Here is a 27,336-nt window from a genome sequence, read left to right as displayed (position 1 = left end):
GCCAGTGGTTTAAAACAGATCATCAGCATGAATTCTCAATGGACCAAGATACTGGGAGGAAAACACGGTGGTAAAGTCATTTTATTTCCAGTTTTTTTTTTTTTTTTTTGTATCTTATTTCCAGTTCTTAATAGTGCACATGAAACTCCAGCCAAGGTCCTGGGATTTTTCTGCATGAGATGCGGAGTCAAAAAAAAAAAAAAAAGAATTATGGGGACCGCAGTGAGATCTTATAATATTGAATTTCTGGGTAAAGCTATTCCCTCCCGACACAGACACAGCCTAGCGGGCGGCCAAACTCTGAGCCCAGCCTGACCCTCAGGCTGTTAACGCTAGGATTCTAAGTCTGGCCCTGGAGAGTAAAGGGCGGAACCAGAGATGGCACGCATGCGCCGAAGTCCTCGGCCCGGGCGTGGCCTCTCTAGGCAGCGGGGAGGTCGCGGGGTTGAGAGGGTTGGAAGAGTGCTGTTTCTCCTCTATGGTCTCAGGCCGGGGGCTCGCTTCTCCGCAGTCAGTCCTCGGCTACTTCCGGAAGTGAAGCGAACGCCTTCTCCGCTGCTTCCGCGGCGGTCCGGGAGGCGGCGGGTGGCCAGGTGGGCCGGGAAGGAGCCGAGGGGTAAGCCCCAGCGTGGCGGGGGGAGGGAATGGGGGAGGCCCGGGCTCGATTTCGGGGCTGCGTGTGGAGGACGGCTATGGGAGACGGGTCCGAGGAGGTGCCCTGGGCTCCTCACCCGGGCCCGGGTCCTGGGTACCCGCGGTCCCGGCCACGAGGCGCGGATCCCCGGGTGGTCAACTCCCCCAGTCCCTTCACGAGGGCACCACGTCGGCATGGCCGGTCGCCGGGTCTCGCCTGCGTCCCCTCGAGGGTCAGGGTCGGAGCCGGCGACTCCAGGACCTCCCGGGGCGCGAGGCAGGGAGCATCGGCTTCCAGACACCGTGGAGGAAAGGGGGGGACTTAGGGACGCCCACCCCTCGGGAGCCCCTGCCGCAGCCTCTGGCCGCGCGTCGGGAATTGATCAGGATCCTGATAGACTGAACTTCGGGTCCGATGGGCCAGGCAGTTCCTGCCCCACAGCGAAGCGATTGCTCCCGTTAGAAAACAGGGTAACAGACGCGCACAAAAGGGAAAGTGAAACCCCAAAAGTCGCACTGGGGTTAAGCTAGAACCCAGCTCTTGTGATTCCGAGCTCACGGCTCCTAATGGAAACTTGTGCAAAAGGGAGTTTTCTTTAAAAGAAAAAAAAATAATAAAAGGGGGTACATGAGACTTAGATTGTGTCTGACTGAGGATCCTTGGCGGGGCAGGAGGCCTGTCATTACCCAGGGCGGCTGCCCCCCCCCCAACTTTGGTGGCGGGGGAAAAAGAGCCCAGACGCTGTCATGCCCTCAGCTGTCGCCGTTGGGTCCTCCCCGCTAAAGCCCATTGGTCGGTCCTTTGGAGGGTGGTCTTGATGTCATCCTCGGAAAGGCCAATAGGAAGAAGTTTTACTCTCTTCCCGGGGCACGTCCCAGAGCCGGCGCAGAGTGCACGTGCGGGAGTTAGGTTGTTTGGTGTGTTCTTGTGAGGACTGTTTTGTAAACAGCCAGTCTGGGTGTCTGGTGTGTGTGTTCTGCGTTTCGCTGCCTGTCTCCGTAAACCTGTCGGGGAAACTGTGCTCTAGGGCCCGGCGCTGACATTACTAACGTAGCTGGCGCTCAGTATGTGCTACTATTAGTAAATCTTCTATTCAGTAGACTCTGAGTACCTATGGACAGTTTGTCATTTAAACCTCCTTCAGAGCAGATACTGGTATCTTGAACTTATGAATGGGAATGAAGAGGCTCAGGAAGAATAAATGTGAGCCGTTTGGAACCCACATCTCTCTATGCCTAAGAACATACCTTTTTAAGTATACAAGACTCTCCGTGGAAATTACAGCCTGGGAGGTGAAGAAACACACACAAATGAATGTTATGTTAATGCACAGAGGCAGAAAGGATTGATTTGACTGTGAGGAGAGTTACTCATTAAAGACTTTCAAGTGCCAGGGGATTTGGATCTTGTCATTTGAACACCTTCGACCCAGTGATGGTGTGGAGCTGCATTACAGAGGACCGGAACAGTGTGATACGGGAAAATGCCCAAGGAGCAGGAATTAAGAGATGGGACCAAAGTGTCGTCTGTGACTAGATGAGTAGTAGGAGATAGTTATCATAATAGTAATAGCTAATATTTATGTTGCACTTTTGTGCTGGGCACTATTCTGAGTGCCGTGCATATGTCCTTTTAATCCTATCAGCACCCCTTTCAGTAATGTGGTATTAATATCCCCATTTTACAGGGGCGCCTGGGTGGTTCAGTGGGTTAAAGCCTCTGCCTTTGGCTCAGGTCATGATCCCAGGGTCCTGGGATTGAGCCCCACATCGGGCTCTCTGCTCAGCAGGGAGCCTGCTTCCTCCTCTCTCTCTGCCTGCCTCTCTGCCTACTTGTGATCTCTGTCTGTCAAATAAATAAATAAAATCTTTTTTAAAAATCCCCATTTTACAGATGAGGAAATTAAGGCACAGAGATTAAGTGACTTGCTGGATGTCACACTGTGAATTTGTGGAACTGGGATTTAAAACCAGTCATTCTGCCTCCAGTCTTTGTGCTCTTATTAAAAAGTTGTGTTTGGGCTCCTGGCTGGCTCAGTCCACAGAGCATGGGACTCTTAATCTCAGGATCAAGAGTTCAAGCCCCACCATGGGCATGAAGCCTGCTTTAAGGAAAAAAAAAAAAAAAGTCATTAAAAAGTCGCATTGGTTTGTTGGCAGAACATAAAGATTCTCAAATGATAAGCTCAGAACTATGAGCTTGAGTTTTGATTCAGGCACTGGTCCGAGGAGAGATTGGAGAGAAGAGGAAATGAGATTGGAAGTGTTATTTAAACTTTATATTTTGCTCACACCTTACTCAGACCTTGTTTGAAGTATATATTTAGGTATATGCATTTATTTATTAGTATGTAACAGCTCTCTAGCCCCCGCTTCTGTGTATATAAGACTCTCCTAAGGAACTTGTTTACAATATATGTTCCTGGACCTCTCTCTCGGTTATCCTTATTCAGGTTCACCAAACTTCCAGGTGTTTTTTCAGAAGTTCTAAAGAAATTACTACCATAGGAGTTAGATACATGTTGATTTGATTTCCATCTAAAATATCCAGAACCTATCTTTGTGCTGGCTACTTCAGGAATGATGAGAGAATTCTGTAGCTTGATACCTGATCTTGAGCTCAGGATTTGATTGGAGAGGGAAAGACTACTCAAACTGATAATTGAAGTATGCTCACTAACCAGTGTTTTTTTTTTAATCACATTATTGGACTTCTTTGGCATTTAACACAGGACAGGTCATTGAGTATATGCCACAGAAACAAAAGCGTCTCATGGAAAGCCAGGACACCTGTCAGTATGTTCTCTTGCCCAGCACCGCTCAGGATCAGTAAATCATGCAGCCTCCAAGTCCAGGCAGCAAGTCAGCCTCCTGTGAGCTAGCTAGCTACCTTTCCCCTAGTAATTTCTGACTCCTTCCAAAAAGAAATCTTCTGGATGAGAGTCGATATGGTAAGAGCCCAGAAATGCTTCTCTTATAGTAATGAATGCCAGTTTCTGCAGGCTACAAGAAATACACATGATATTCTCTTTTTATTGCCGTTTCTGCCCCCGGCCTGCTTACATTTGGACACATTTCTTTTTATTTCATAGTCACCAGATGTGTGCAGTCACTCTCTTTGCATTTAAAATGTCTGTAGTATTCTGCCAGTGTTTATAGTGTGTCCCCAGAAGCACACCTATTACGTTCTTTCTTTTTTTTAAGTTTGTTTATTTACTTAAGTGATCTCTACACCCAGTATGGGGCTGGACCTCATGATCCTGAACTCTGGAGTCACATGCTCTTCTGCCTGAGCAAGCCAGCGCCCCTCTCACCCTATTTCTGTTGTGACTGTTCCTGCTTATTTATCTCATGGAAACTCAAGCTCACCCTAACAGCCATAAGCTGGAGTTGATGTTCCAAAATGCAGTGTTGTCATAGCCTAGTTTATTTCCCTCAGTTTGGACTTCTCAGCTTTGTAGTAGCAGCATAAAGGAGCAAATTAGTCCTTTGAACCATTAACCATTACTAACTACTTTGTTGGAATAATGTAGTGTTATGAGGTCAGCCTTTAACTCAGACCATGATTCAGCACCTGGCTCTGCCCTATGTTAATGAGGCCTCCATTTTCTCATCTTTAAAATGGAGATGAGAGTAATAATTATCTCATAGGATTACCTTTCACATTATAGGGACTCGGTAAATATTAGCAGTTGTCATTATTGTTTGTTGCCACATAACATGTAATGAAAAGAAATAAATAGCCTAAGTAAAGGCCCATATGAAGCCAGAATGTTTCTATTCTTGCAGTGAGACGTCTTTGCGAAGAAATGATTGAGATCATATTTTCAGGCTGGAATTCCAATAAATTAGCTCTCCAAAGGATTATTCCTAAAACGTTAGGTATGTACTATCTTTAGAACTTTTTGTTGAATAAAGAGGTAATTATCTACCACGGAACAAAGTAGTTTGAAGATTATAACTTTTTAAAGATTTTATTTATTTATTTATTTGTCAGAGAGAGAGAAAGAGAGCAAATGCAGGTAGAGGCAGAGAAGCAGGCTCCCTGCTGAGCAAGGAGCCCAATGTGGGACTCAATCCTAGGACCCTGGGATCATGACCTGAGCCGAAAGCAGTAGCTTAACTGACTGAGCCACCCAGGTGTCCCTGAAGATTATAACTTTTAAGGAGTTAACAGTCATTAATGTGAAATCTTTATAAGCTAAGGGGGAAAATTCTCCACTTAAACTCAGAATCAATGGCTTCTTTTTTGATAAATCCAATGCAGATTACTGTATTAATTGCTGTTGGGGTGACTAAGGAATCCAATAGGTGACACCAGTAATGTCAGCTCCTTCCAGAGAGTAGCCCTCTAGATGAAGCCACAGAGGAGTACTTGAGCAAATCAAACAGTTGCCCCTCCATGGGAGCAGTAGCCAAGTGCCTTGCAGGTTCTTTAATCACTCAAAATAATTGGGAGATGGTTTATATCCAGCCCTTCTTCTTCCTTCATTGATTTTTCAGGCAACTATAGCATGTCGGTTAGGTGTTTCTTTGGGAAAACATAGAAAAGGTTACAGTGATAGAGATCTTGCAATTGCCCAAGTCGGCAGACTGTGATCATGGTTTCCTACCAGTTGTGCCAACAGACCAAGCCCATGGACATTTTAGAAAAGGTCAACTATACAGTTTGTTCATGTCATATTTTACATATTCATGTTTTCCAAAACTTTCTGCCATTTCTTGACACTGAAATTTTAGAGATGGTATTTTCCTCAGGAAGTAATAGCTTTGCAAGTGTTTTAAAAGTTCCATTGGTGAGCGCACCTAGGTCGCTCAGGTCATGATCTCAGGGTCTGGGGATCGAGTCCTGCATCAGGCTCTCTGCTCAGCGGGGAGCCTGCTTCCCTCTCTGTCTCTCTGCCTGCCTCTCTGCCTACTTGTGATCTGTCTCTGTCAAATAAATAAATACAATTTTTTTTAAAAAGTTCCATTGGTGAGATGTCAGAACAAGTTGTCGGTTATATGGCATGAGCCTGGGGACAACTTTTGAAATTCCTCCTCACCTACACTGTATGAGAAGTGTCCCACACCTGGATGGGGGAGAAGAGACCATGCCACCTCCTGACGGTGGCCGGGAGAAGTATGAGGCACAAACAAATCAGCTGCAAGAGAAAGGGAGCGGGGGATGACAGTAGAAAAGACTGTCGCCCCGAACAACTCCTCAGTCCCGTATTTTTTAGATAAAGACAATAATCAGCAAAGGAGCTGAGGAAGGCTATACATTAACCATATGCTGTGTAGATAAGCAAGAAGGAATAAGGTTATACATTGATTATAAGTCATAGATAAGCAAGGAGAAAAGCAGAATAGGTCTGGTCAAGCAGTATAAAATTTATAGTTGAGCAGGCCCCTTCAAAGGGCGCATCTAATTAGCCACAGGCGCTCTCCGGGGAAGGGGAGATAATGGGAAAATGTCCTGCCCTTGGCCGGTGGGGCATCCCCAGCTGCTCGGCTTCAAGGACACATACCGTACTCTCCTGCAGAGGCCTGTTGCCAGTACATGTTTTTCTTAAGGCCATATCTAAACATGCTTGATGGCTAATACGATTTCTTGTAAGTTATATTTTAAGTAACACATTGTTCTGAGGGACAGTTATAAGACCACATTTACCAAACACTTCCTGCGTGCTGCTGTCTCCTTCATGCTTAGGACAGCTTTGTGAGGTTGGTGGTGGTGACCCCATTCCTTATGTATGCTAACGGGAGACTTAGAGAGAATGACTAATTTTCCCACAATCCCATAGCTCACAAATAGTGAAGCTGCGATTCAGAACCTGTCTTCTGACTTTAAAACCAAAGTGTTCTGTTAAATGGTGCAAATAAACGTTAACTCTTTTTTTTTTATTAAGATTTTACTTATTTATTTGACAGAGAGAGAGATAACAAGTAGGCAGAGAAGCAGGCAGAGAGAGAGGGCGAAGCAGGCTCCCCGCTGAGCAGAGAGCCCCATGTGGTACTCAATCCCAGGACCCTGAGATCATGACCTGAGCCGAAGGCAGAGGCTTAACCCACTGAGCCACCCAGGTGCCCCTAAATATTAGCTCCTATGGGAAAAAGGAAATTACACTGATTCTTAGCACCAGGAAGTAAATAACCCCAAAATATTGAACCAGGTGTCTTAAAGGCCTGTACTAAATATGTGATACACAGACGAGCCCACAGGCTCTCACTGCATTCATTTTGACCTTGGTCTCTGAGGGTATGATGAGAATAAAGCCAACTTTAAATTTTCAGACTTGCCCTCAGATTTATCCAGAGCCTTTCTCCTATGGAATCTATTGAACAGGGATATCTAGCCTCTGATTGTAAAGCAGAATAGAAGCGGTAATGTAGAAGAGGTTATGGAAGACCTCCGAGGCACTTTCTCAGCAATGATGATAAACAACCCGCCTGCGAATCAAGAGACAGGGAAGCTGTTTGCTGATAGAACTCCTTAAGCTTGCTAGCCTAAGACCAGTTAACCTAGAAACCTCATGTGCTTGTCCATAGACTCTGAAGGCATCAACTACGGGAGAGGTCACGAAATCACAGATAATTCACACAAATATGCCTTAGGTCAGGAAGTAAACAGAAATGAGGAATATAGATGGGTGAGGGGTAGCAAACCTGAGCAGATATGCCCTATCTGAAGGTTGCAGCTACCGAGTTACTCAGCTCAGGCTGAGTCTTGTCACTCCGTATGACGTCCCAATCTTGCCAGATCTTCTGACGTTTTTCAGCAGAAGCCAGGAGTCTGGATTTTTATGTGAAATCAGATTTTTTTTTTTTTTAAACACTGTACTAATTCAAGAGAAGGGAGAGAGGAGCAGGAAGGAAAAAGACAGTGAGGGAGAGAGGGAGGAAGGAGCAACACCATGTGAAAGCCTGTCCGAAGGCCAGATGTCACCACAGTGGAGTGGTGGCTGCCCATGTGCAGAGGGTTCCAGGACACAGAGAGTGGAAGCTCACGGCAGTAATACTGCCTTACCTTGGAAAGGCTCACCTGGGTTCATTAGAACCACTCTAGGAAGCAGAGGGCTGTAGAACATTTAAAACGTCTTTATCCCGGGGGTGGCTCAGTCGATTAAGTGTCCAACTCTTGATTTCAGCTCAGGCTGTGATCTCAGGGTTGTGAGATCAAGCCCCACTTCAGGCTCTGTGCTCAGCAGGGAACCTATTTGAGATTCTCTCCCTCTCCCTCTGCTCTTGTTTGTATTCTCTCTCCCCCCGCCCCCTCTCTCTCTCTCAGATAAATAAATCTTTAATGGGGCGCCTGGGTGGTTGGGCGTCTGCCTTCAGTTCAGGTCATGATCGCGGGGTCCTGGGATTGAGTCCCATGTTGGGCTCCTTGCTCAGCAGGGAATCTGCTTCTCCCTCTATCTCTGCCCACTGCTCATGCTCTCTCTCTCTCTCTCAAATAAATAAAATCTTTTAAATATAAGTCTTTATCCTGGGGCTCCTGAGTGGCTCAGTCGGTTAAACCTCTGACTGCTGGTTTTGGCTCAGGGTCAGGAGATGGAGCCCTGCTTGGGGCTTCACTCTCGGCAGGGAGTCTGCTTGGGATTCTCTTTTCTGTCTTCCTACCCCTCTCTTCCTTTCCACCTTTGCACGTGCACTCTCTCTCTCACACAAAGAAATAAAATCTTTTAAAATGAAAACAAAAACAAAAAAACAAACAAAAAAAAACACTTCTGTATGCTGGTGGTTAAACAGTAGGTTTTCACTTTCTTTGGATTTTTTTGATCCTCTTTGAGAACCTAATAAAAACTATAGATTTCCTTCAGGCAGGTGCCCATGTTACACACTCCTCTGCACAAATACATCCTGGCGTGTAATTTGAGAGCACACACACACCTCTTGACGTGCCTCTGCAGCCATCAGTTCAAGACCCAGAATTTTTTAAAAATTTTATTTATTTAATTGACCGAGAGACAGAGAGAGCACATGACTGACTCCGAGATCCTGACCTGAGGCGAAGGCAGACACTTAACCAACTGAGCCACCCAGATGCCCCTCACCCATTGGCCTTTTAAAACTAGAAGGTAAAAGCTGGTCCTTACCTTACCAGCTCTGAAAGTTTATTTCTCACGAGAGGAAACAAACCACACAATGGCATCTAAAATGTATTTTTAAGTCATATTTTGAAAAGCTGAAATGGCCACTAACTTGGTCTTGAGATAGTCTTTAACAAACTAGGAACTGCACAGACTTTGATTACCATGGAATCATAGTAATCGCTGTAGGAAGAACGCTAGTTTCAGCGTTAGTTTGCCCTCAATTCAACAGAGAAAGAGTATACATTTTAACCAAAGTAACTTGATCTTTTGCTATTTCTGTCTATCTGCTTTTGGGTTATTTCCATGAGGGAAAGCAGCACTTTCAGAGGAATAAGTACCTCTTAACCGATAACATGTAGTTCAGACACAAAAGTCCCAAGCTGTGGGGCCACACCCCTCCTGCCCTGACCATGATTAAAGGCCTCTGAGAAAACCAGTGTTCTTGAGGATGTTTTGGGCTGTTCTCTGTAAACTCGGCCCACAGCAGGCACTGTGAGAGGGTTTTGCTGTCTCTCTTTTTTTTTTTTAACATTTTATTTATTTATTTGACAGAGACAGTGAGAGAGGGAACACAAGCAGGGGGAGTGGAAAAGAGAGAAGCAGACTCCCTGCTGAGCAAGGAGCCCCATGCAGGGCTCAATCCCAGGACCCTGAGATCATGACCTAAGCCGAAGGCAGATACTTAATGACTCAGCCACCTAGGCATTTCTCTTTTATTTATTTTTTAAAAGATATATTTTGTTTATCTGAGAGAGAGCGAGTGCCCATGAGCGGGGGTTAGAGGCAGAAAGAAAGAGAGAAGCAGGCTCTCTGCTGAGCAGGGAGCCCGATGCAGGGCTCGGTTCCAAGACCCCAGGATCATAACCTGTGCCGAAGGCAGACGCTTAACAACTGAGCCACCCAGGTGCCCTGGGCTTTCTGGCTCTTTCTGAGTTCCTTCACAAGTAAGCATTAGAATGTCCCTGTTGCCTACTGTCTTCTCTCCCTGTCTCCAAGGCTCCAGAGAGGACTGAGGGAGGAGAGTTATTCCACTGTCCACCCCCTGTGCCCTGTTCCCGGGGATACACTTTGGTTTGTGTTTAAGCGTCACGTGAAATGACAGGTGTTAATTACCTAGTTCAGAATTAAGGGGGAAGAACGCCTGAGTTTGGAAAAGTCTGCGAAACTGCAAACAGAGACAGGTTTGAAATGACAGGTTGAATACCACAGAATTGAAGAGTACAGCAAGCCTCTGGGGCTGAGTCATTCTGAAGAGCTCTGGTTTCTGAATAAAAATTTGGGTCTTGGGGTGCCTGGGTGGCTCAGTCAGTTAAGCGTCTGCCTTTGGCTTGTGTCATGATCCTAGAGCCCTGGGATCGAGCCCTGCATCAGGCTCCCTGCTCAGCAGAGAGCCTGCTTCTCTCTTTCTTTCTGCCTCTACCCCCCCCCCATGGGCACTCGCTCTCTCTCTCTCAGATAAACAAAGTATATCTTTTAAAAAATAAATAAAAGAGAAGTCCCTAGGTGGCTGAGTCATTAAGTACCTGCCTTCGGCTTAGGTCATGATCTCAGGGTCCTGGGATCGAGCCCTGCGTGGGGCTCCCTGCTCTTCAGGAAGCCTGCTTCTCCCTCTCCCGCTTCCCCTGCTTCTGTTCCCTCTCTCGCTGTGTCTGTCTCTGTGAAGTAAATAAATAAAATCTTTAAAATTTTTTTTAAAAAAACAAATAAATAAAAGGCTAATTGGTAAGAAATGAATTTCAAATATTGTCATTTTCTGCAAGTTACTCTGAAATGCATGCTTGGCCTCATTCTTAACTCCCAGCTACAGTTTTCTGTCTCCAGCTGCTTACTAGACAATTCTACTTGCAAGTCTTATCATCACGTCAAACTTAAGTTTTCTGAAATTCCACTTCTTTCTAAGATTGGCCCCATGTGCTCACAGTGACCCATTTCTATCACAAGTAGCTTTCTTCCCTAGCTCTGACACATAGGCAGCATCTTTGATCATTCCTTCTCTCTAGTCATCAGAGCCCATAAATTATTTTCTTTTTTCTTGAAGATTTTATTTTTTTAAGTTTATTTGACAGAAAGATCACAAGTAGGTAGAGAGGGGGGGAGGCAGGCTCCTCACCGAGCAGAGAGCCGGATGCGGGGCTCCATCCCAGGACCCTGAGATTATGACCTGAGCCGAAGGCAGAGGCTTAACCCACTGAGCCACCCAGGTGCCCCATAAATTATTTTCTAAACATCTCTCAGCTACATTGATCCTTTATCACCTGTCATTCCTTTGCTGTTTTCATTTTTTGTCACCTTCGTCCCAGAAGTGATAAACATTTTACTTCTAAGCTATCCTAGTCTGGCCCTCCTTCCTCAGGGGATTTATCATCCTTAAGCACAGCTTTGCTGATCTCATTGCCCCAGAAACCTTTATGTGTTTCTCTTGGCCCACCTGTCATTAACTAGGCACATAAGACCCGGAATCAGACCTGTAGCTCTGGGTCACTCACGGCTCCCCATGGAGACTCTGACAGCAGTGCCCAAGTCAGGCCCCTCTCTTTCTGCCTCTGCTTGCCTCTCTGCCTACTTGTGATTTCTCTCTCTCTCTCTCTTTTTTTTTTTTTTTTTAGTTTTATTTATTTGCTTGGCAGGCAGAGATCACAAGTAGGCAGAGAGGCAGGCAGAGAGAGAGAGGAGGAAGCAGGCTCCCTGCAGAGCAGAGAGCCTGATGTGGGGCTTGATCCCAGGACCCTGGGATCATGACCTGAGCCGAAGGCAGAGCCTTTAACCCACTGAGCCACCCAGGCACCCTGTGATTCTCTCTCTGTCAAATAAATAAATAAAATATTTTTAAAAATCATAAAAATAAATAAAATAAGTAAAAGGCCATATAGTTCTCATGGCTGTATTTGAAAAGCAGGTGAATTGCTACTTTACATGGTTTACTTACCACATGCCAGACTCTGGACAAGGCACTTCACTTGCCTTTTCATGTTTTATTCTTAAACCTTCTCCATGGGGCTAAATGCTATTACCACCCCCACTTAAACACGAGGAAGCTGAGTCTCCAAGAAGTCCAGTCCCCGCAGCTAGTGAATGGCAGAGGGCACAAGGCAGCCCAGCCCTGGAGCCAGTTTCATAACCACTGCACCCTGGAAAGTGGAAAGAGTCCTCTCTGCGTGACCACTGTGGGTGATTGACTTCCTTTGTCTTCACAGTATCCAGGTGGAGAAACCCTTACCCGCCAGCACCTCCACTGTTGTAATGCCAGGGACAGTGTGAATAATCATTTCCTCAGCGCCCATTGACACCATACACCATCCTTGCCACTTTACTTTCAAAGTCTCTGATGCTCACAAGAAGCCTTGAAGCTTTGTGTTAACCACCATTTCACCACTGAGAACACAGGGCTCAGAGAGCTCAAGTAACTTAAACATAGTCACAGAGCACGTGATCAGAGAGCTGGGATTCTACCTCCGTGGTGTTCTACACCATACTGCCTCTCCATAAAACAGTCTCCTAAGATCCACATAAGGAAGAGAAGAGCATGGTCTTTTGCTCTTTGCTTATCGGCAACATTACCATGTTCCTGTGGCGCCAAATTGGCCAAGTCCAGAGGGCGTGACGTTTTCAGACTGATGTGGATTGAACCCCAGGGGAGTTGACCTGGCACAGGGCATTTCAGAAAACAAGGGTTCACTCACTTTTTTGGTACTATATCTGTGGGAGCCTCTGCAATCACATGTTTATGAAATAATTACCTAGCAAGAAGGAAGTTGTGGGTTTTTTTGTTTTTTTGGTTTTTTTTGGATAAAAAAAGGCTTTATTTACCTGAAGGACATCAGTTTTGGCCACCTCCAGACATTTTACTGGCCCAAAAAAGCTGTTGTTGTTTTGTTTTTAATCATACATGTGAAAGGACTTGAGAAACTTAATTGGGAAAACTGAGGCCAGAGGAATTACATTTTTCTAAGTAAGTTAGTGGAAGAGAAGGATCTAGAACTCCCCACCGCCCCCCAAGTCCATCAAACTTTCCACTGCATTGTTTCACTTCACCTGATTTTCAGAAGTATGACAGAGCAGAAAGAAATTCAGTGAGGTTTATTTGGTTTATAGAATGTGAATTTTTAGACATTGTATTGGTTACCTTTAAAAATTGGCTTTAGTGCGCCTGGGTGGCTCAGTGGATTAAAGCCTCTGCCTTCGGCTCAGGTCATGATCTTAGAGTCCTGCAATTGAGTCCTGCATCTGGATCTCTGCTCGGCGAGGAGCCTGCTTCCCTCTCTCTCTCTCTCTGCCTACTTGTGATCTCTCTCTCTCTCTCTCTGTTAAAAAAATAAATTTTTTAAAAAATGTTTTAAAAATTGGCTTTAATAGAATGGCAGTAATCTCAAACACCTGCTAAACTAGTTGTCCTAGTTCTGTTGTTGTCTTTTTTTTTTTTTCTAGATTTAATGATGCTCTGCAACATTTTTCTGAGTCTGAAGCTTTCTGTGCCTGTGGATCTCAAAATTTGCTAAGAGATGGAGGAGCTTCCGCACAACGATCTGAACACAATGACCCACGAGAACGGTGACCCCCTCCAGAGCACCAGCCCTCAGATTTCCGTTAGTGAATTTTCTTGCCACTGCTGCTACGACATCCTGGTTAACCCCACCACCTTGAACTGTGGGCATAGCTTCTGCCGGCACTGCCTAGCTTTATGGTGGGCCTCTTCCAAGAAAACAGAGTGTCCGGAATGCAGAGAAAAATGGGAAGGTTTCCCCAAAGTCAATATTCTCCTCAGGTAATGCTCAGTCCATATCAGTGGCGCATCCATTTGCACAGTGTGTTTTCTCTTCATGGGAGCAGCCATGTTTGAGGGGGCCAGACGTGCAGAGCTGCCACCCACCCTCCCCACGCTGTGGTCGTCCTAGATCTAGAACAGTGTGAGTCAGGAGGCTCAAGGACTGCAGATCCAGAACTCCTTTCCTCACAGGGGACCATGACCTCTTACTGTTTATCACAAAGGGGGAAAAAAAATTCTGGGTATCAGACCATTGCTTGTAATCCTTTGTCATGTAACACTTTTTATTGATTTGTTTCCACCAAGGACACCCTAGGTCTAACAGAGAAAGTGGTATAACTGCACAGTTCTGTACAAATCACTGTGATGCTAATTTTCTTCATCTTTGACTAAACTCTGTTCCAGTGTTCATATCAGTAGCGGTAGCTTCTCATGCATAGTCTTGTAAACAAATGGCAAAACCTTTCAGATGGTAGGTTCTTTTCTGCTTCTGCCCATAATATTTATAATGTACCTGTGAGGTCTTGGAGGCTAAAATCCTTGCTCTCCTTCTCTTGCCTTCTTGCCACCAACAGAGTACCAGAAAGTTCCTTGAAAACGTTAACCTAACATTCTCTTTTTCATCGGAGATACATTTACAAACACTTTGCTCTCACGTGTCAGCCTGGTTTACCTGAAGGTTGATCTTAAATTGTAGGAAGATTCTCCGATTATGTGTAATTAAAAATGGGGAGCCCTATAGTAGGACTTAATGGCCTTCCTCTTACTACTCAACTCCACGTGTTTTCTCTTTGATGAATTAATTTTTAATAACATAAGCAATACATAGATACCCTCAATTGTTTGTATTCTTTTTAAAAATAAGTTAGAGTTATTACTGACAAAGTTAAATAAAGACCCCTTTGACCTCTCCTTCCCCATTTTGCAATCCTTCCTTTCTTTTTTCCCCAGAGTCATTTCAGTTATGACTTAGTTATGATATCCTTCAGATTTTTAAAACTATTTTTATACGTATGTGAGCCAGTAGGAAATGCAAACATTTCCTCACATCAGTGGTGGTTCTGCAGTTTACTATTTTCATTCCACAATATGTATGTCTTAAACTTATCCATCTAGATACAAGTGATACCCAGTAAATTCATTTTTTTTTTTTTTTTTTTTTTAAGATTTTATTTATTTATTTGACAGACAGAGATTACAAGCAGGCAGAGAGGCAGGCAGAGAGGCAGGCAGAGAGAGGGGAGGAAGCAGGCTCCCCGCTGAGCAGAGAGCCCGATGCGGGGCTCGATCCCAGGACTCTGAGATCATGACCCGAGCCGAAGGCAGCGGCCTAACCCACTGAGCCACCCAGGCGCCCCCCCAGTAAATTCATTTTTAAAACCATGTAGCATTCCATTCTGTGCAAACAGACCATGTTTTTATTTGACTATTTCTCTAACCACAGACCTGTAAGTTGTTTCTCATTTTTTGCTGTTACCAGCCTTCTTATCCATTCTTCTAAAGTGCTTGTAATTATCAAATATCAGCTGTTAGTTTGATTTTAACCTCTAAATATTATAAGATTTAGACAAACAACTGTCTTGTGACTTTTTTTTTTTTTTTACTATTCTCCATAGGGATGCCATTGAAAAATTATTTCCTGATGCCATTAAAAAGCGACATGAAGACATTCACCTGAATAATGACATAGTCCAGAGTCTTGCAGCCTTTCAGAAATACGGGCATGATCAGGTTCCTTTAGCTCCAAACACAGGCCGAGCAAATCCACAGAGAGGCGGGGGATTCTTCTCCGGGGTGCTCACCGCTTTAACTGGTGTGGCAGTAAGTTTATCAGTGTGTTTCTCCACCCCCTGGCCCTCACAGTTTCCACTGAAGTCAGTCCGGTTGAAATTGATGGCGTACCTCGTGCAATGATTCAGTGCACGCATCAAGATCAGCCAGGTCATGTGATTCTTCGGGGCTGCTGTGTCCACACGTAGTCCCCCTCACATTCAGAGCTCAGTTATTGTTAGCTTTATTCCATTTCATGCTCTTCATAACCTCTGCAGTAGCCACCGTTATTACTCTCATTTTATCTCTTCATTTCTTTTTATTATTATTATCGTTATTTTTCACATAAGCTCCATGCCCAGCATGGGGCTTGAAGTCATGATCCCGAAAGCAAGAGTCACCTGCTCTACTGACTGAGCCAGCCAGGTGCCCCTGTTGTTCCCACTGTAGAGGTGAGGAGACCAGTGCAGGAAGGTATTAAGCTGGGATGCGAGACCATGTCTATTTTGATGGTCCAGTGTCAAGCACAACACTTTACTAACACCCCATGGAGAGACAATCTTCTTTTCGGTTCCATGCTACAACAATTTAAAAGTTACACATTTTCCAGCAAAAAAGGCACATGATAAGTCCATTATCTTGGCCAAGATGTTGGGGTCAAGGGTGCAGTGCTGAGTTCTGTTCCCTCATGTCCTCACCCTGAGCAGTGAGAGCCCCCACCCCCCGCCCCAGGAGTTCTGCTCCCCGGCTCTCTTTGCTTCCTCATACAAGCATGGCATCACTCCCACCGTGCTCAGCCCCTTCCCTCCCCTGCCCCACAGTGAGATGGAGAAGCCGTCCTCCCTGACCTTTCTGTGTGTTCCGGGCCCTCCCTCTTCTCCAGGTGGTCCTGCTCGTGTACCACTGGAGCAGCAGGGAATCTGAGCACGACCTCCTGGTGCACAAGGCTGTGGCCAAGTGGACAGCAGAAGAAGTTGTCCTCTGGCTGGAGCAGCTGGGCCCGTGGGCCTCTCTCTACAGAGACAGGTTTTTAGCGGAAAGAGTAAATGGAAGGTGAGAAGCAAGATATTCTGACATTTTGTTTTAAGCTGCTTTATTGAGATATAATCCACAGACTATAACATTCACCTATTTAAAGTGTGCAACTCATGGCATTCAGTACCTGCACGGATGGCTGCAGCCATCACCCCAATCTAGTTTTAGAACATTTCATCACCCCAAAAAGAAAGGTCTTCCTCTTGCCAGCAGTCCTCATAACACCCCCTCCTTCCCCGGCGACCACCGTTCTCCTCGCTGTCTTAACGGATTTGCCTGTTTAGACTATTTCCGATAAATGGAACCAGACACTATTCATGACCTTTTGGTTCTGGCTTTTTCACCTCGCAGAATATTTTCAAGGTTCATCCAAGTTGTCACAGGTGTCCATGCTTCGTGCATTTTTATGGCTGAGTAATATTCTGGTTTGCGCCTAACCCATTTTATGTGTCCCTCCTTCCATGGCTGGACACTTGGGTTGGCTCCGTTTGGGGGCTGTTACAAGCAGTGCCGCTGTGATCCTCGGTGTGCGGGTTTTTGTGTAGACCTGCCCTTTCAGTGCTCTCTTGGAGTGGAATTGCTGGGTCATGAAGTAAGCCCTTCTGTTTAACTTGCTGAGGAGCTGCCAAATTGTTTCTCCAAAGCAGCTAAGCCATTTTATGGTATGATATTTTGTTTGTTGCTTTGTGATTATAAAAGAAGCAGGTATTTACTAGTTCCTTAAAAATAAAGATGTAGAACTAGAAGGTATCGGAAGTGAAACAGCATCAGAATTCTACTCCTCGGGGAAGACCACCATTGTCATCTTTCTGGACATCTCAGATTTTTTTTCCATGTTTATAGAGAGGTACACATAAAGGTGTATTATTTATTTGTCTAAACTGAAAGTATAATATACCAAGCAGACCTGTGTTTATATGTGTGTCTGTATATATGCATGTATGTGTATGTACTGGAGTCTGTTTTAAACTGATCTCTACCAGAACAGATCTGGGCTGTTTCCTTTTTCCCGTTCCAGGCAATTCCAAGCAATGTTGTAGGAAATGCTCTGATACAGGGAACTCCCATATCCAGTTGGCAGCTTGTGGGGAGGCCTGCCTCTGCCCATCAGCAGATCCCCTCGCCCTCACCCCCTTCCAGAGCACTGTCCATCTTTATTGGAGTCTTTCCTTCCCCGGAGGGACTGTGTAGGGATAGTACTTAGCTCACCACGAAGTGCTAAGAGGGGCCACAATCTGCTTGTCCTGGCCGGCCGTCTACTCACTGCCCTCTGAAACTGTGTTTTCAGCGCTTGGGAAAACCAAATGCTCCCACTGTTTTTTGTAAGAATTAGCACTTCTCCCCAATTGTGGTTTAAAAAAAATTTTTTCCCGTACCTAGTTAATACATCCCTACCTTAATACATCTTCGCATGATTGCCTGCCTTCCAGAGGATAGATTCCTAGAACTAGAATTTCTGGGTCAAAGCACATAAACCTTTCCAACTTTGATAAATGTTTCCAAATTCCCCACGAAAGGACACCAGCCTCCATCCCTCCACTGGTGTACCTGCGGGGCTCTGGTTAGGGGCGTGGTTAACGATGAGTGATTGTTGAGGTGAAGTCGTGTTTTTCGACGAAAGGGATCAGACGAGGGAGCTACCATCATTTGTCTTAAATCACTACCCCCAAACAGCTACTCTCAAAATCAGAACATCTTATTGGATTTCCTTCCAATTTTTTTTTTCCCATAGATACACATTTTGAAAACCAGGGTAGTATGTGAGAGGTCAGCCTACATATCGGGCAAGGGGGCAGGAATCAGAGACGAGGTGCGAAAGAGACCAGGCTGTGCCTTGGCTGAGCCACTATATTCCTCCAAGCCATTTTTTCAGCCACAAAACAGCCATCATGCCACCTACTGGGCAGAATTGTTAAATGGATCAGTGATGACTTGCGCAGGTGGTTTCAGAATCACTAATTCAGGGGTTTGCTGTTACTACTGTTGTGTCTTATACTAAGTGAAGTGTCAGCTTACTCAAGGCTAAAGCATTTGTGCTGATAGGATGCAAGACTGACTGTGAGTTTGCATCCTGTACATAATCTCAAAAGCAATCTCCCCCTGCTGCTCCCCCTCCCCGACAGGTTGCTTTTAACCCTGACAGAGGAAGAATTTTCGAGGCCGCCATATACCATAGAAAATAGCAGCCACAGAAGAGCCATCCTCCTGGAACTGGAGCGTGTCAAAGCCCTAGGTGTGAAGCCCCCTCAAAATCTCTGGGAATATAAGGTGAACTCTTAATTTTTTTTAATCAAGAAAAATACAGAGAATAGCCTCTCTCTCATCTGCATGCCCACTGCTTAGGAAAACATCACAGCCACCCCTCAACCCCCCAGCTCCCCACCCTCCTGCCGCTGAGCCGGGGGTCCTTACTGGGCACGTTCCCCTACCTGTGTCAGGGCGTTGCGTATGCGGGTACAAGGAGTGTTGTTTCACGGGCCCCTCACCTTCACGGAAGGCCCATGAACTGAGCATTCCTTCTGCAAGTAGCTTTTACCTCTCTGGCCCCAGTTCACTCACTTTCTCTTTCAAGCACATGTTCGTTGAGGCCTTGTCCTGTCAGTGAACCTGGGGTTCTTTCCATGTTTGCTGTTAGAAACAGTCCTGCTCTGGAAATTCTTTGGACATTCTTATGCTTGATGTTACATACTGAGGAACGGGCTTGCTAGCTCCCAGGCAGTACACATCTCCAGCCATACGAGCTGCAGATAAGCTATTCTTCACCGTGCCTGCACCACAGAGAGGATTTCAGCAAATACTGGACCGTAAAACTAACACATTTTATTATAAAATAGATTTAGAGCCTAAAAAAGGCAGCATGGAGAAAAATAATTACAAATGGCCCATAAGTCCACGGGAAAGAATTCTCACTCATAATTAAAGAAGCGCAGACTGAAGTAAGTAGATGGTGTCGTTTTCACCTGTCTGGTCTTGTCAGGGATAAGAGCATCATAATCAAAGGAAAGAGACACTCGTGTGTTCTGTGCATCCTAAATCTGGTGCGGTCTCCGTGGAGAGGAGTTTATCAATAACTATTAAAATTTAAACCATACCTGTTTGTGACCTGTGGCATCACTTCTTTGTGCTTAGAGCACAGGCAGCCTGGTCTGGGGGTCAAGGGCAGGGTGGCCACGCTCCTCACTGGGCTCCTCCAGGGCATGCTGGCTGTGGGCCAGCAGCAGGCACCTGGGCTCCATATGCCCATCTCCACCTCAGTAAGTGACTTCATAGAGTCACAGTGAGAACTGCTCTGAGTCCCCAAACATCGTTCAAGGAGACCCTTACCACCACATCGTTGGTAATAGCAGCACGTGGAAAAACAGTGAAGCTGGTTAAGTGAGGAGGGCACAGCCGTACGTGCAGCCATTACCGAAGAAGGTAGGAGCTGGGGGCTCCGGGTGTCCCAGTAAGGAACAGAGCCCACGTCACACTGTTAACTGCAAATACAGAAAAGCACATTGGAAAGTAGGCACATTTGTATGTATCTTTATGTTTGCCTATGCAGAGAATATTTGTGGGAGGATACACACACTGTTAATGTTTTCATTCTGGGGATTGAGACTTGGACAGAAGGGAGAATTTTATTTGTCAATACATTTCTGTGCCATTTGGAAAACGTTGTGTTGACTATGTACACATAGTATTTTAAAACTAAAAAAACACTCGTTTCAGAATTTTTGAAGAATGGGCATAAAGATAGAAGGTTTGTTGCTTTTTGCATTACTGCTGACCCTTTATTTAAAATACATAAAAGTAATCTTAATATTAACCCATGGGAACGCAATTCTAGACCCAGGCAGAATCTTATCAGTTGGCTCCTTCAGATCTTCAAGGCTGCCAGCACACACACCTCCCCCCCTCCCCAGATTTGGCCATTTGACAGTTCTCCAATGTGATAAGATTCTTCCAGCCGTAGTGTCCGGGTGCAATTCCTGTTCTCATTAGATATGGGAGAAACAGCTCCCCATTGAAGTGCTCTCATCATAACCCCCTTACAGGGTGGTGGCTTTGCCTTCCTTTCTGATAGGAAGTAGCCAAGCATGCGCATTGGTTCAGCACTCACACTGACCCCAGACCCACAAACAGGTCACCTACTCACCTCCCTCTCCCTTGTACTAACCGTGATGTGGCTGGCCATACTCTTGACTTGATTTCGGGGACCATTTCTCCTTTAGATCTTGAATGCTGGACAAGAACAGTACTGGCCCCAAGGCAATTGGTTGGTGGGGGTGGTGAGGAATTAAAAAAGTCTTAAATAGTTTGTGATTTGTGACCCCCTCCAACAGACCACAGTGCAAAAACAAGTGTATAGTTTATCTGTGGTATTCACATTTCATGGGGAGGCAAGATTATGGGGGGGGGGGGGAAATGTTTTTAAAAGTCTCCTTAAAAGGGGATAATAATAAAAAAAAAAACAGTTTGGGAAACATTTTTGAATGATGAATTACATGTCTATTTCTCACCTACCTTTAGGTTGCAGTGATATTTACTATGGAAAATTTCAAACATACATAAGAGTAGGATGACAGTACAGAACTGCCAAGTACCCTTCCCAGCTACGGCAACTTACAGTCATGTTTATTTCCGTGGTCCCCCCACCTACTCCCTCCCCTGACTTTTGAAAATCTAAGATACCTTATTTTTCAGAGGTAAATATTTCATTGTGAATCTCTAAAAAGTAAAGACCCCTTTAGAAACAAAACTGGGGACATCTGGGTGGGTCAGTCACTTAAGCATCTGTCTTCAGCTCAGGTCATGATCCCAGGGTCCTAGATCAAGTTCTATGTCTGGGGCCCCCAGCTCAGCAGGGAGTCAGTTTCTCCCTCTCCCCTTACTCCCCCCCAACCCCTCAACTCGTGCTCTCTCTCACTCTCTGTCTCCCAAATAAATAAATATAATCTTTTTTTAAACTTTAAAAACAAAACTTAATTCCCTGCTATCAAATAACTTGTCAGTATTTAAATGTACTGCATACTTTTTTCTTCTAGTCCATTTGTTCGAAAAAAGGTCTACATTTGGTTATCGTGTCTCTCAAGTCTCTTGTAGTGTATGGATTCTCCCTCCCTCTTTTCGTTACCCTGCATTTATTTGTGGATGAAACGGGATAGTTTTGGCTGTAGTTTCCCCACATCTTGAATTTGGCTGATTGTCTCTCTGTGGTGTTGCCTGACGGGTTCTGCTGTCTCCTGCATATCCCATAATCCAGTAGTTAAATATGGAAGCTCGCATTGGTTTAGGTATTTGACAAGACTTCTTCCTATGTGGTGATGTCTTCTTCCATCAAGAGGCTCATGATATCTGATTGTTTCTTTCTGACGGTGGCCGCCACCATGACCATTGATACTTTACTTGCAAAATGGTGATACTGTGATTCTCTCATTTCTTAATTTTTTTTATTGAGAGAGAGAGAGAGAAAGCACATGGTGGGGGCAGGGGGCAGAGGGAGAGAGAGGAAGAATCACAAGCAGACTCCCCGCTGAGCGTGAAGCCCGATGCAGGAGCTTGATCTCATAACCCTGAGATCAGGACCTGAGCTGAAACCAAGAGTTAGATGCTTAACCAACTGAGCCACCCAGGTGCCTCTAAAGTAAACATTTTTAAGGCTCTTTGATATGGTTTACAAAATTGTTTTCCAGAAAAGTTGGGTTTTACTGGCAGTGCCTAGGAGTACACATCTCAGCTCCGCACAACCCCTCCTACAAAAGCCATGGAGAAAGACTGGGTCTTTATTAAATGTAGCCCAGCATATTGATACTTGGACTCTTCTTGCCGTCCATCCATCCACTCATTCATTCATTCATTGTGAAAGGTTGATGGCAAAGGGTGTGAGACTGTGGAAGGAACACAGGTGGGGAGCTGGCCACCTCTGTTGTAACGGGGCCCTGTGCCTGCCTTGTCTTCTGCAGGCTGTGAACCCAGGCAGGTCCCTGTTCCTGCTGTATGCCCTCAAGAGCTCCCCGAGACTCGGTCTGCTGTACCTCTATCTATTTGACTACACGGACACCTTCCTACCCTTCATCCACACCATCTGCCCATTGCAAGAAGACAGTTCTGGGGAGGACATCATCACCAGGCTTCTGGTAGGTCTACAGAGCGCCATGAACAGAATTATTCTGCTGCTCCTCAGTGTGGTCTGGAATTGAAGATGAGACTGTAGCTGTCATGGAAGAGCCAGTAGCACCCAGCCTTCATTTTTTCTTGCAAGCAGGCACCCTGCAAGAGAACATAAAATAGACCCTCCCCGCTTCCAGAAGCTGGTTTTATTTACTGCATTACACACAGCAATGTGGACCTGAAATATTTAGAGGGGAAGAAACAGCATTGCTTTTGTTCTAAAAGAAGATAGCCTAGGTCTGGATTGCCCAAGGGTTAGATCTGCGGACCTTCCAGCTTGGCCACCTGTCTGTTAAGAGAATCCCCAAAGGATGATGGTTTATCCTCCCACAGGGCAGAGTAAGCATCCATCCCAGTGGCCTCAGGAAAGTAAGCAGCTGACCACAGGCCCCTGGCAGGGATAGTTGCCCACCTTGGCTGTCGTGTCTTCAGTTTGATCGACGGAGTCCTCCAGAATTGCTGGTGGATCCCAGTCAGTGATTTCGGTGTATCTGGTTGGTCATTTCAGGTGATGTGCTTTGCATCGCTGCCCTCGGAGCAGTCCCTGTGATCTGTTGAAATCAAAAGTCACATGGTTATAGGAATCGTCATGTGATCCAGACCCATAAATATTAAAACAGGATTCCTAAATCTCCAAAGACCTTTTTTAAAATACTTGTCAAGCACTCCCTAACTGACTTGAGCCTTGGATGTAGTTTAAAGCCTGCTGATAAGCCGCTATGCATAGTGTTTATCTCATTACCCCGTTTCCTGCTGTTTACCTGTCCTCACTGCACTGCAAGCCAGAGGCCTCCCTACCGTTCCATTCTAACAGGCCCCAGCAACCCCTGCTCACTCAGCACACTCACTTTCTTCTCGCAATATGTAGTTTCTGTAAGCCTTCTGGATGCCTCTGTGAGTTGTTTAAATGCTCTGGTTAATCATTTGCTAATATCTGTAGTTAGGGCTTTTTATTTTCCCCAAAATTACTTTTTCAAAGTATATGTTTAATTTTCCCATGATCTGTTATCATTCCAAGGCAGCTAAGATGTCAGATTTAGAAAATTGTCTGAGTTACCCATGCAGTGAGGAAGAAATTTTAAAACTGTCCTAATTTCAATTCATTGCAACCTCGTTATTTATAACTCGTGCTTGGATTTTTTACTTCCGGGTTTTCCCCGCATTCTATACATGTGAGGCATCTCTCTTCCGCTTCTTTGATAACATTTGTCCGGTGTAAGATTAGTTACTACAAGGTGAGCTGAGGGTTGGGAATTTCCTGTTACGTTGTTGGGTATGTGGGGGTTTTCACAAATGTAAAGTTTTCTGTAAAAGTCAGTCCTCACAATTTTTTGTGTGTCCCCTTGTGCTTATTTTGATGTTATTTGAAAGGATCTTAGAGAGCCCACGTGGAAACAGTGGAGAGAATTCCTCGTCAAGTACTCCTTCCTTCCGTACCAGCTGATTGCCGAATTCGCGTGGGACTGGCTGGAGGTCCATTACTGGACGTCCCGGTTTCTCATCGTCAATGCCATGCTGCTCTCGGTTCTGGAGTTCTTCTCCTTTTGGAGGATCTGGTCAAGAAGTGAACTGAAGTGAGTGTGATTTTACAAGTTGGAGATGGTTGGAACAGCGGGCACTGAGAAAGACTTTTACCAAGTGGCGGAAGGGTCCTCTTTGAAGTAGTGGATGAACGGGAAACACTCCTTGGGCCCCGGTGTAGAAACACTGCTTAAAGCAGCGATTAGGAAACAGTCCTCACTTTCGGGGGTGGGGAGGTTTTCGTGGCGCTCACTATTCAAGAGTGTCTCCATGTGTCTTATCTCCGTGAAGTAACACACCGTGTACTTCTGGGGGTCGGGGTGTGCATGAAGGACCATAGTAAGGAATACGTACTTTATGGAAAGGGCACAGTGGTAGAGCATAAAGAGATCTGGTGAGGAAGTCATGGTCCTGAGTTCTAATCCTCCCACTGATCAGGACAGTAATCGCTTCTTGGGATTAATGCATGAAATGAGAGCCCTGGGCTAGCCATTCAGAGTTGGGACTCTTGGTTTCCTGTGATCGAAACCAGCCCGAATTGGCTTTCCCAGACTTCCTGCACAGCTGGACCCAGAGACCTAAACGCTGTCGTCAGGACTCACGCTCTCCCTCTCGCAGCCCTGCTCTCAGCTCTGTTGTTCACCCTCCGGCAGCTCTCTCTGCTTGGGGCCCGTGGTCACTCCGGGCACGGATCGGAGCAGCTTAGCAACCCCGCTGGAGGGAGCACACTTCTTTCCCCGCAGCACTTACAATGGCTCCCGCTCCTTCGCTCTGACGGGCCCCGCCTGGGTCCCATGCCCACCCGGACCCATCACCAGTGCCGGGGCATGCCCTTGCCCACCAGCCAGGGGCTGCTTCAGCTCCACCGAGACCACATGGAAGAGACAGGGGCAGGCGGCACCAGAAGGAAAGCTCAGAAAGTGTTTCGTGGGGTGGGGGGGTAGCAGGTGGTTTCTGGGCAGGCAGAAGTAACACAGCCGCACGCCAGCATCCTCACAGCTTTAAACATCCCATGACCCACAGAGTTCTTGGCCTCGTGAGTCAGTAGCAGCCCTCTAAATAGTCCCCAGACCTGACAGGAACCTCCTGTTGATATATCAGGCTCACGGTTCATTGACACACACACACACACACACACACACCCCACTCCCAGCCCCTAGCTCTCTGCTGGGCGCTGCAGATGTTTTGGTAAGGAAAACAGACAGTCTAGACTCTGCAGGCCTACAGCCTCACAGAAAAGACAGACATTAAACACATACAAGCGTGACTCAGCGCCCAAGCAGGTGGGGCTGTCCTGGGGGCAGGGGCGGGGGGTCCTCCCTCACTGTGGGGACCAGGGCCAGGCACAAGCCGCAGGCCCCATCCTGGGAGCTAACGATGCTTGGTCAGGCAGAGGCACGCCTCAGGCGTCAGGTCCGGGAAGGAAGCCTCTGCAGCTCCGGCAGCCGGGCTCCGTGCTGGGGGGAGGCCCGGGGCCCAAGCCCTTTGGCGCCATCATTAGAAACGGCATCACGACCCCACCTCTCAGATGCTTCTCTTCTTTTCACAGGACTGTGCCTCAGAGGATGTGGAACCATTTTTGGAAAGTATCAACACAGGGGCTTTTTGTGGCCATGTTCTGGCCCCTCATTCCTCAGTTTGTTTGCAACTGTTTATTTTACTGGGCCCTGTACTTCAACCCAATTATTAACATCGATCTCGTGGTCAAGGAAGTCCGACGGCTGGAAACCCAGGTGTTGTGACTGGCACTGCCCAGGGCCTGAGGGACTCTTCCAGCCTCCTTGACATCGGAGCACTGCTCGAGCGGGAGGGTGGGGAGGGGGGAGCACACTTCCTATTTCTACGCCTCGTGAACAAGGTGCTGCTTTGTCTGTCAGAGGCTCCACCAGGTCCTCTCTCCCTCTGCCTGTGGCATCGTGGCAGCAGGAACTGACAGCCCAGAGCTCGGCCGACACAGCGGCATCACCTCCCAGCCAGCCGCCCTCCTCACAGAGACCAGGGAGGCCTGGTCCTCCGTGGCTCTCAAGGACCCGGGTCCCCACGCGTGCAGTGTGGTGACAGCAGAAGGCTGCCACGTCAGTGATCCCGCTGGACAAAGGCTCCCAGCACGAGTTGCAGCCCAGGGCTGAGCCGGAGACCTGGCTTGTTGGGGCCAGGCCTGTCCCCTAAGGCGAATTTAGGAAAAAAAACGGGAGAAGATTTTGTCACAGGCGTAGACAGTTGCACATGAGCAATACAGAGGAAAAGCCCAAATCTGATGGACGATTCTGGATTATGAAAGAATTGCTAGAAGGTTTGTCAGAGTGAAGAACACACTGGCATCAGATTTTCCACGAATAATCGCTGCGAGCCTGGATTCCTGTCGGGCAATAACAGAGAGTAACTCACGTGGGGCTGAGCTGCCTCGGTGCCACTTACAATGATTGTCGTGGGGTTGGTTTGTTTTGTTTTCAGGAATTTAATATCCAGGATAATCCTTTTGTTCAAGGAAACGTTTTGTACATTGACCTCGCACTGTATGATCTTACTGTCCTGTTCTCATGTATAAAACAGCAAGTATAATTACACCAAGTGCTGTCATTGTAAATACGGATGAGATGAAGCAGGGCCTTTTCTTTCCTTCCAGTGTAAAGATAGCAGGTGTGGACGGGAGCCGCCCGGAGATCGGCCCCGCAGAGGTAAGCTTGTGCCCAGTGTTGTTTGATGACTCTATGAACCCTTCATTTATTCTTTGGACCTTTGGAAGATTTCCCTCAAACTTTGCACCTGAAAGTTTGAAGCAATCACTTGAAAGCAAAATAAAGATTTTTATATAGATAAAAGTCTATAGAAAAAAAGAACTGCTTTGAAAACGCATTGCCCCCTACAGCCTAGTGACCCCGAAGTCCCCCAGCCTGACGTGAGCGTGGCACCAACGAGCCACCCTCCGGTGCCTAACCCGAAAGGAGGGAAGATGTTTTCCTTCTTCCTGCGCTTGCTCATCAGGCCCCAGGCCTGCCTGACCTTCCCCGTGTCACAGCACAGCGGGTCTGGGGACACCACGCACCGTTTGCACACCCCTAGCCTGGTGCCTTGCACAGTTACTGTTCTCCTTTCCAGATGAGCACAAGGAGGCTGGCTGGCATCCGTAGGGCTGGGCCCAGGCCAGACGGCCAGACCAGCACCCCCGCCTGCACTCTGTGGGCTCGCAGCATCCCCACGTCCTCCCCACATCCTGCTTCAAGGATGAGTGAGTAATACCCATGTCCGCGCTGGGAGGGAGGAAGGGCTAAGACTGGGCCTCGAGCAGATGGGCTGGGCCAGACTCACTTCTTACCACCAGAGTGGGGACAGGCCCATCGAGAGAAGGGCTGCTGGCTGCCTGTCTCCGCCCTCAGACCCTCT

The 27,336-nt window shown here is 46.5% G+C and overlaps 1 protein-coding gene across 4 annotated transcripts; it reads left to right on the top strand.

Annotated features, from left to right (window-relative positions):
* The first annotated feature begins 439 nt into the window (after positions 1-439).
* Positions 440-26,774, top strand: BFAR (bifunctional apoptosis regulator). Of its 4 annotated transcripts, XM_004750345.3 has the most exons (9): positions 440-616; positions 4,423-4,515; positions 13,137-13,473; positions 15,090-15,294; positions 16,127-16,296; positions 18,402-18,546; positions 22,224-22,397; positions 23,803-24,005; positions 25,502-26,774. In XM_004750345.3, exons 3-9 carry the CDS (start codon positions 13,211-13,213, stop codon positions 25,692-25,694), a joined length of 1,353 nt encoding a protein of 450 aa, XP_004750402.1. In that variant the 5' UTR covers positions 440-616; positions 4,423-4,515; positions 13,137-13,210; the 3' UTR covers positions 25,695-26,774. The 4 variants fall into 4 exon arrangements, with proteins under 4 accessions (XP_004750402.1, XP_004750401.1, XP_044927949.1 ...); XM_004750344.3 differs by lacking the exon at positions 4,423-4,515 and having other exon boundaries at positions 477-616; XM_045072014.1 differs by lacking the exons at positions 4,423-4,515; positions 22,224-22,397 and having other exon boundaries at positions 477-616.
* The last annotated feature ends 562 nt before the right edge of the window (positions 26,775-27,336 follow it).

This window comes from Mustela putorius, unplaced genomic scaffold (assembly GCF_011764305.1).
Source record: "Mustela putorius furo isolate JIRA1106 unplaced genomic scaffold, ASM1176430v1.1 tig00004007_pilon_pilon_pilon, whole genome shotgun sequence".
Taxonomy (NCBI): Eukaryota; Metazoa; Chordata; class Mammalia; order Carnivora; family Mustelidae; genus Mustela; species Mustela putorius.
The sequence above is the reverse complement of the archived record's forward strand: the minus strand, read 5'-3'. Positions and strand labels throughout refer to the sequence as shown.

Bases quoted from the DNA above. Each gene is read 5' to 3' on its own strand.
- BFAR (XM_004750345.3), top strand. From the start codon at position 13,211: ATGGAGGAGCTTCCGCACAACGATCTGAACACAATGACCCACGAGAAC. The intron at 18,547-22,223 runs GTGAACTCTTAA...TGTCTTCTGCAG, and splicing joins AAAATCTCTGGGAATATAAG to GCTGTGAACCCAGGCAGGTC. The intron at 24,006-25,501 runs GTGAGTGTGATT...TTCTTTTCACAG, and splicing joins TGGTCAAGAAGTGAACTGAA to GACTGTGCCTCAGAGGATGT.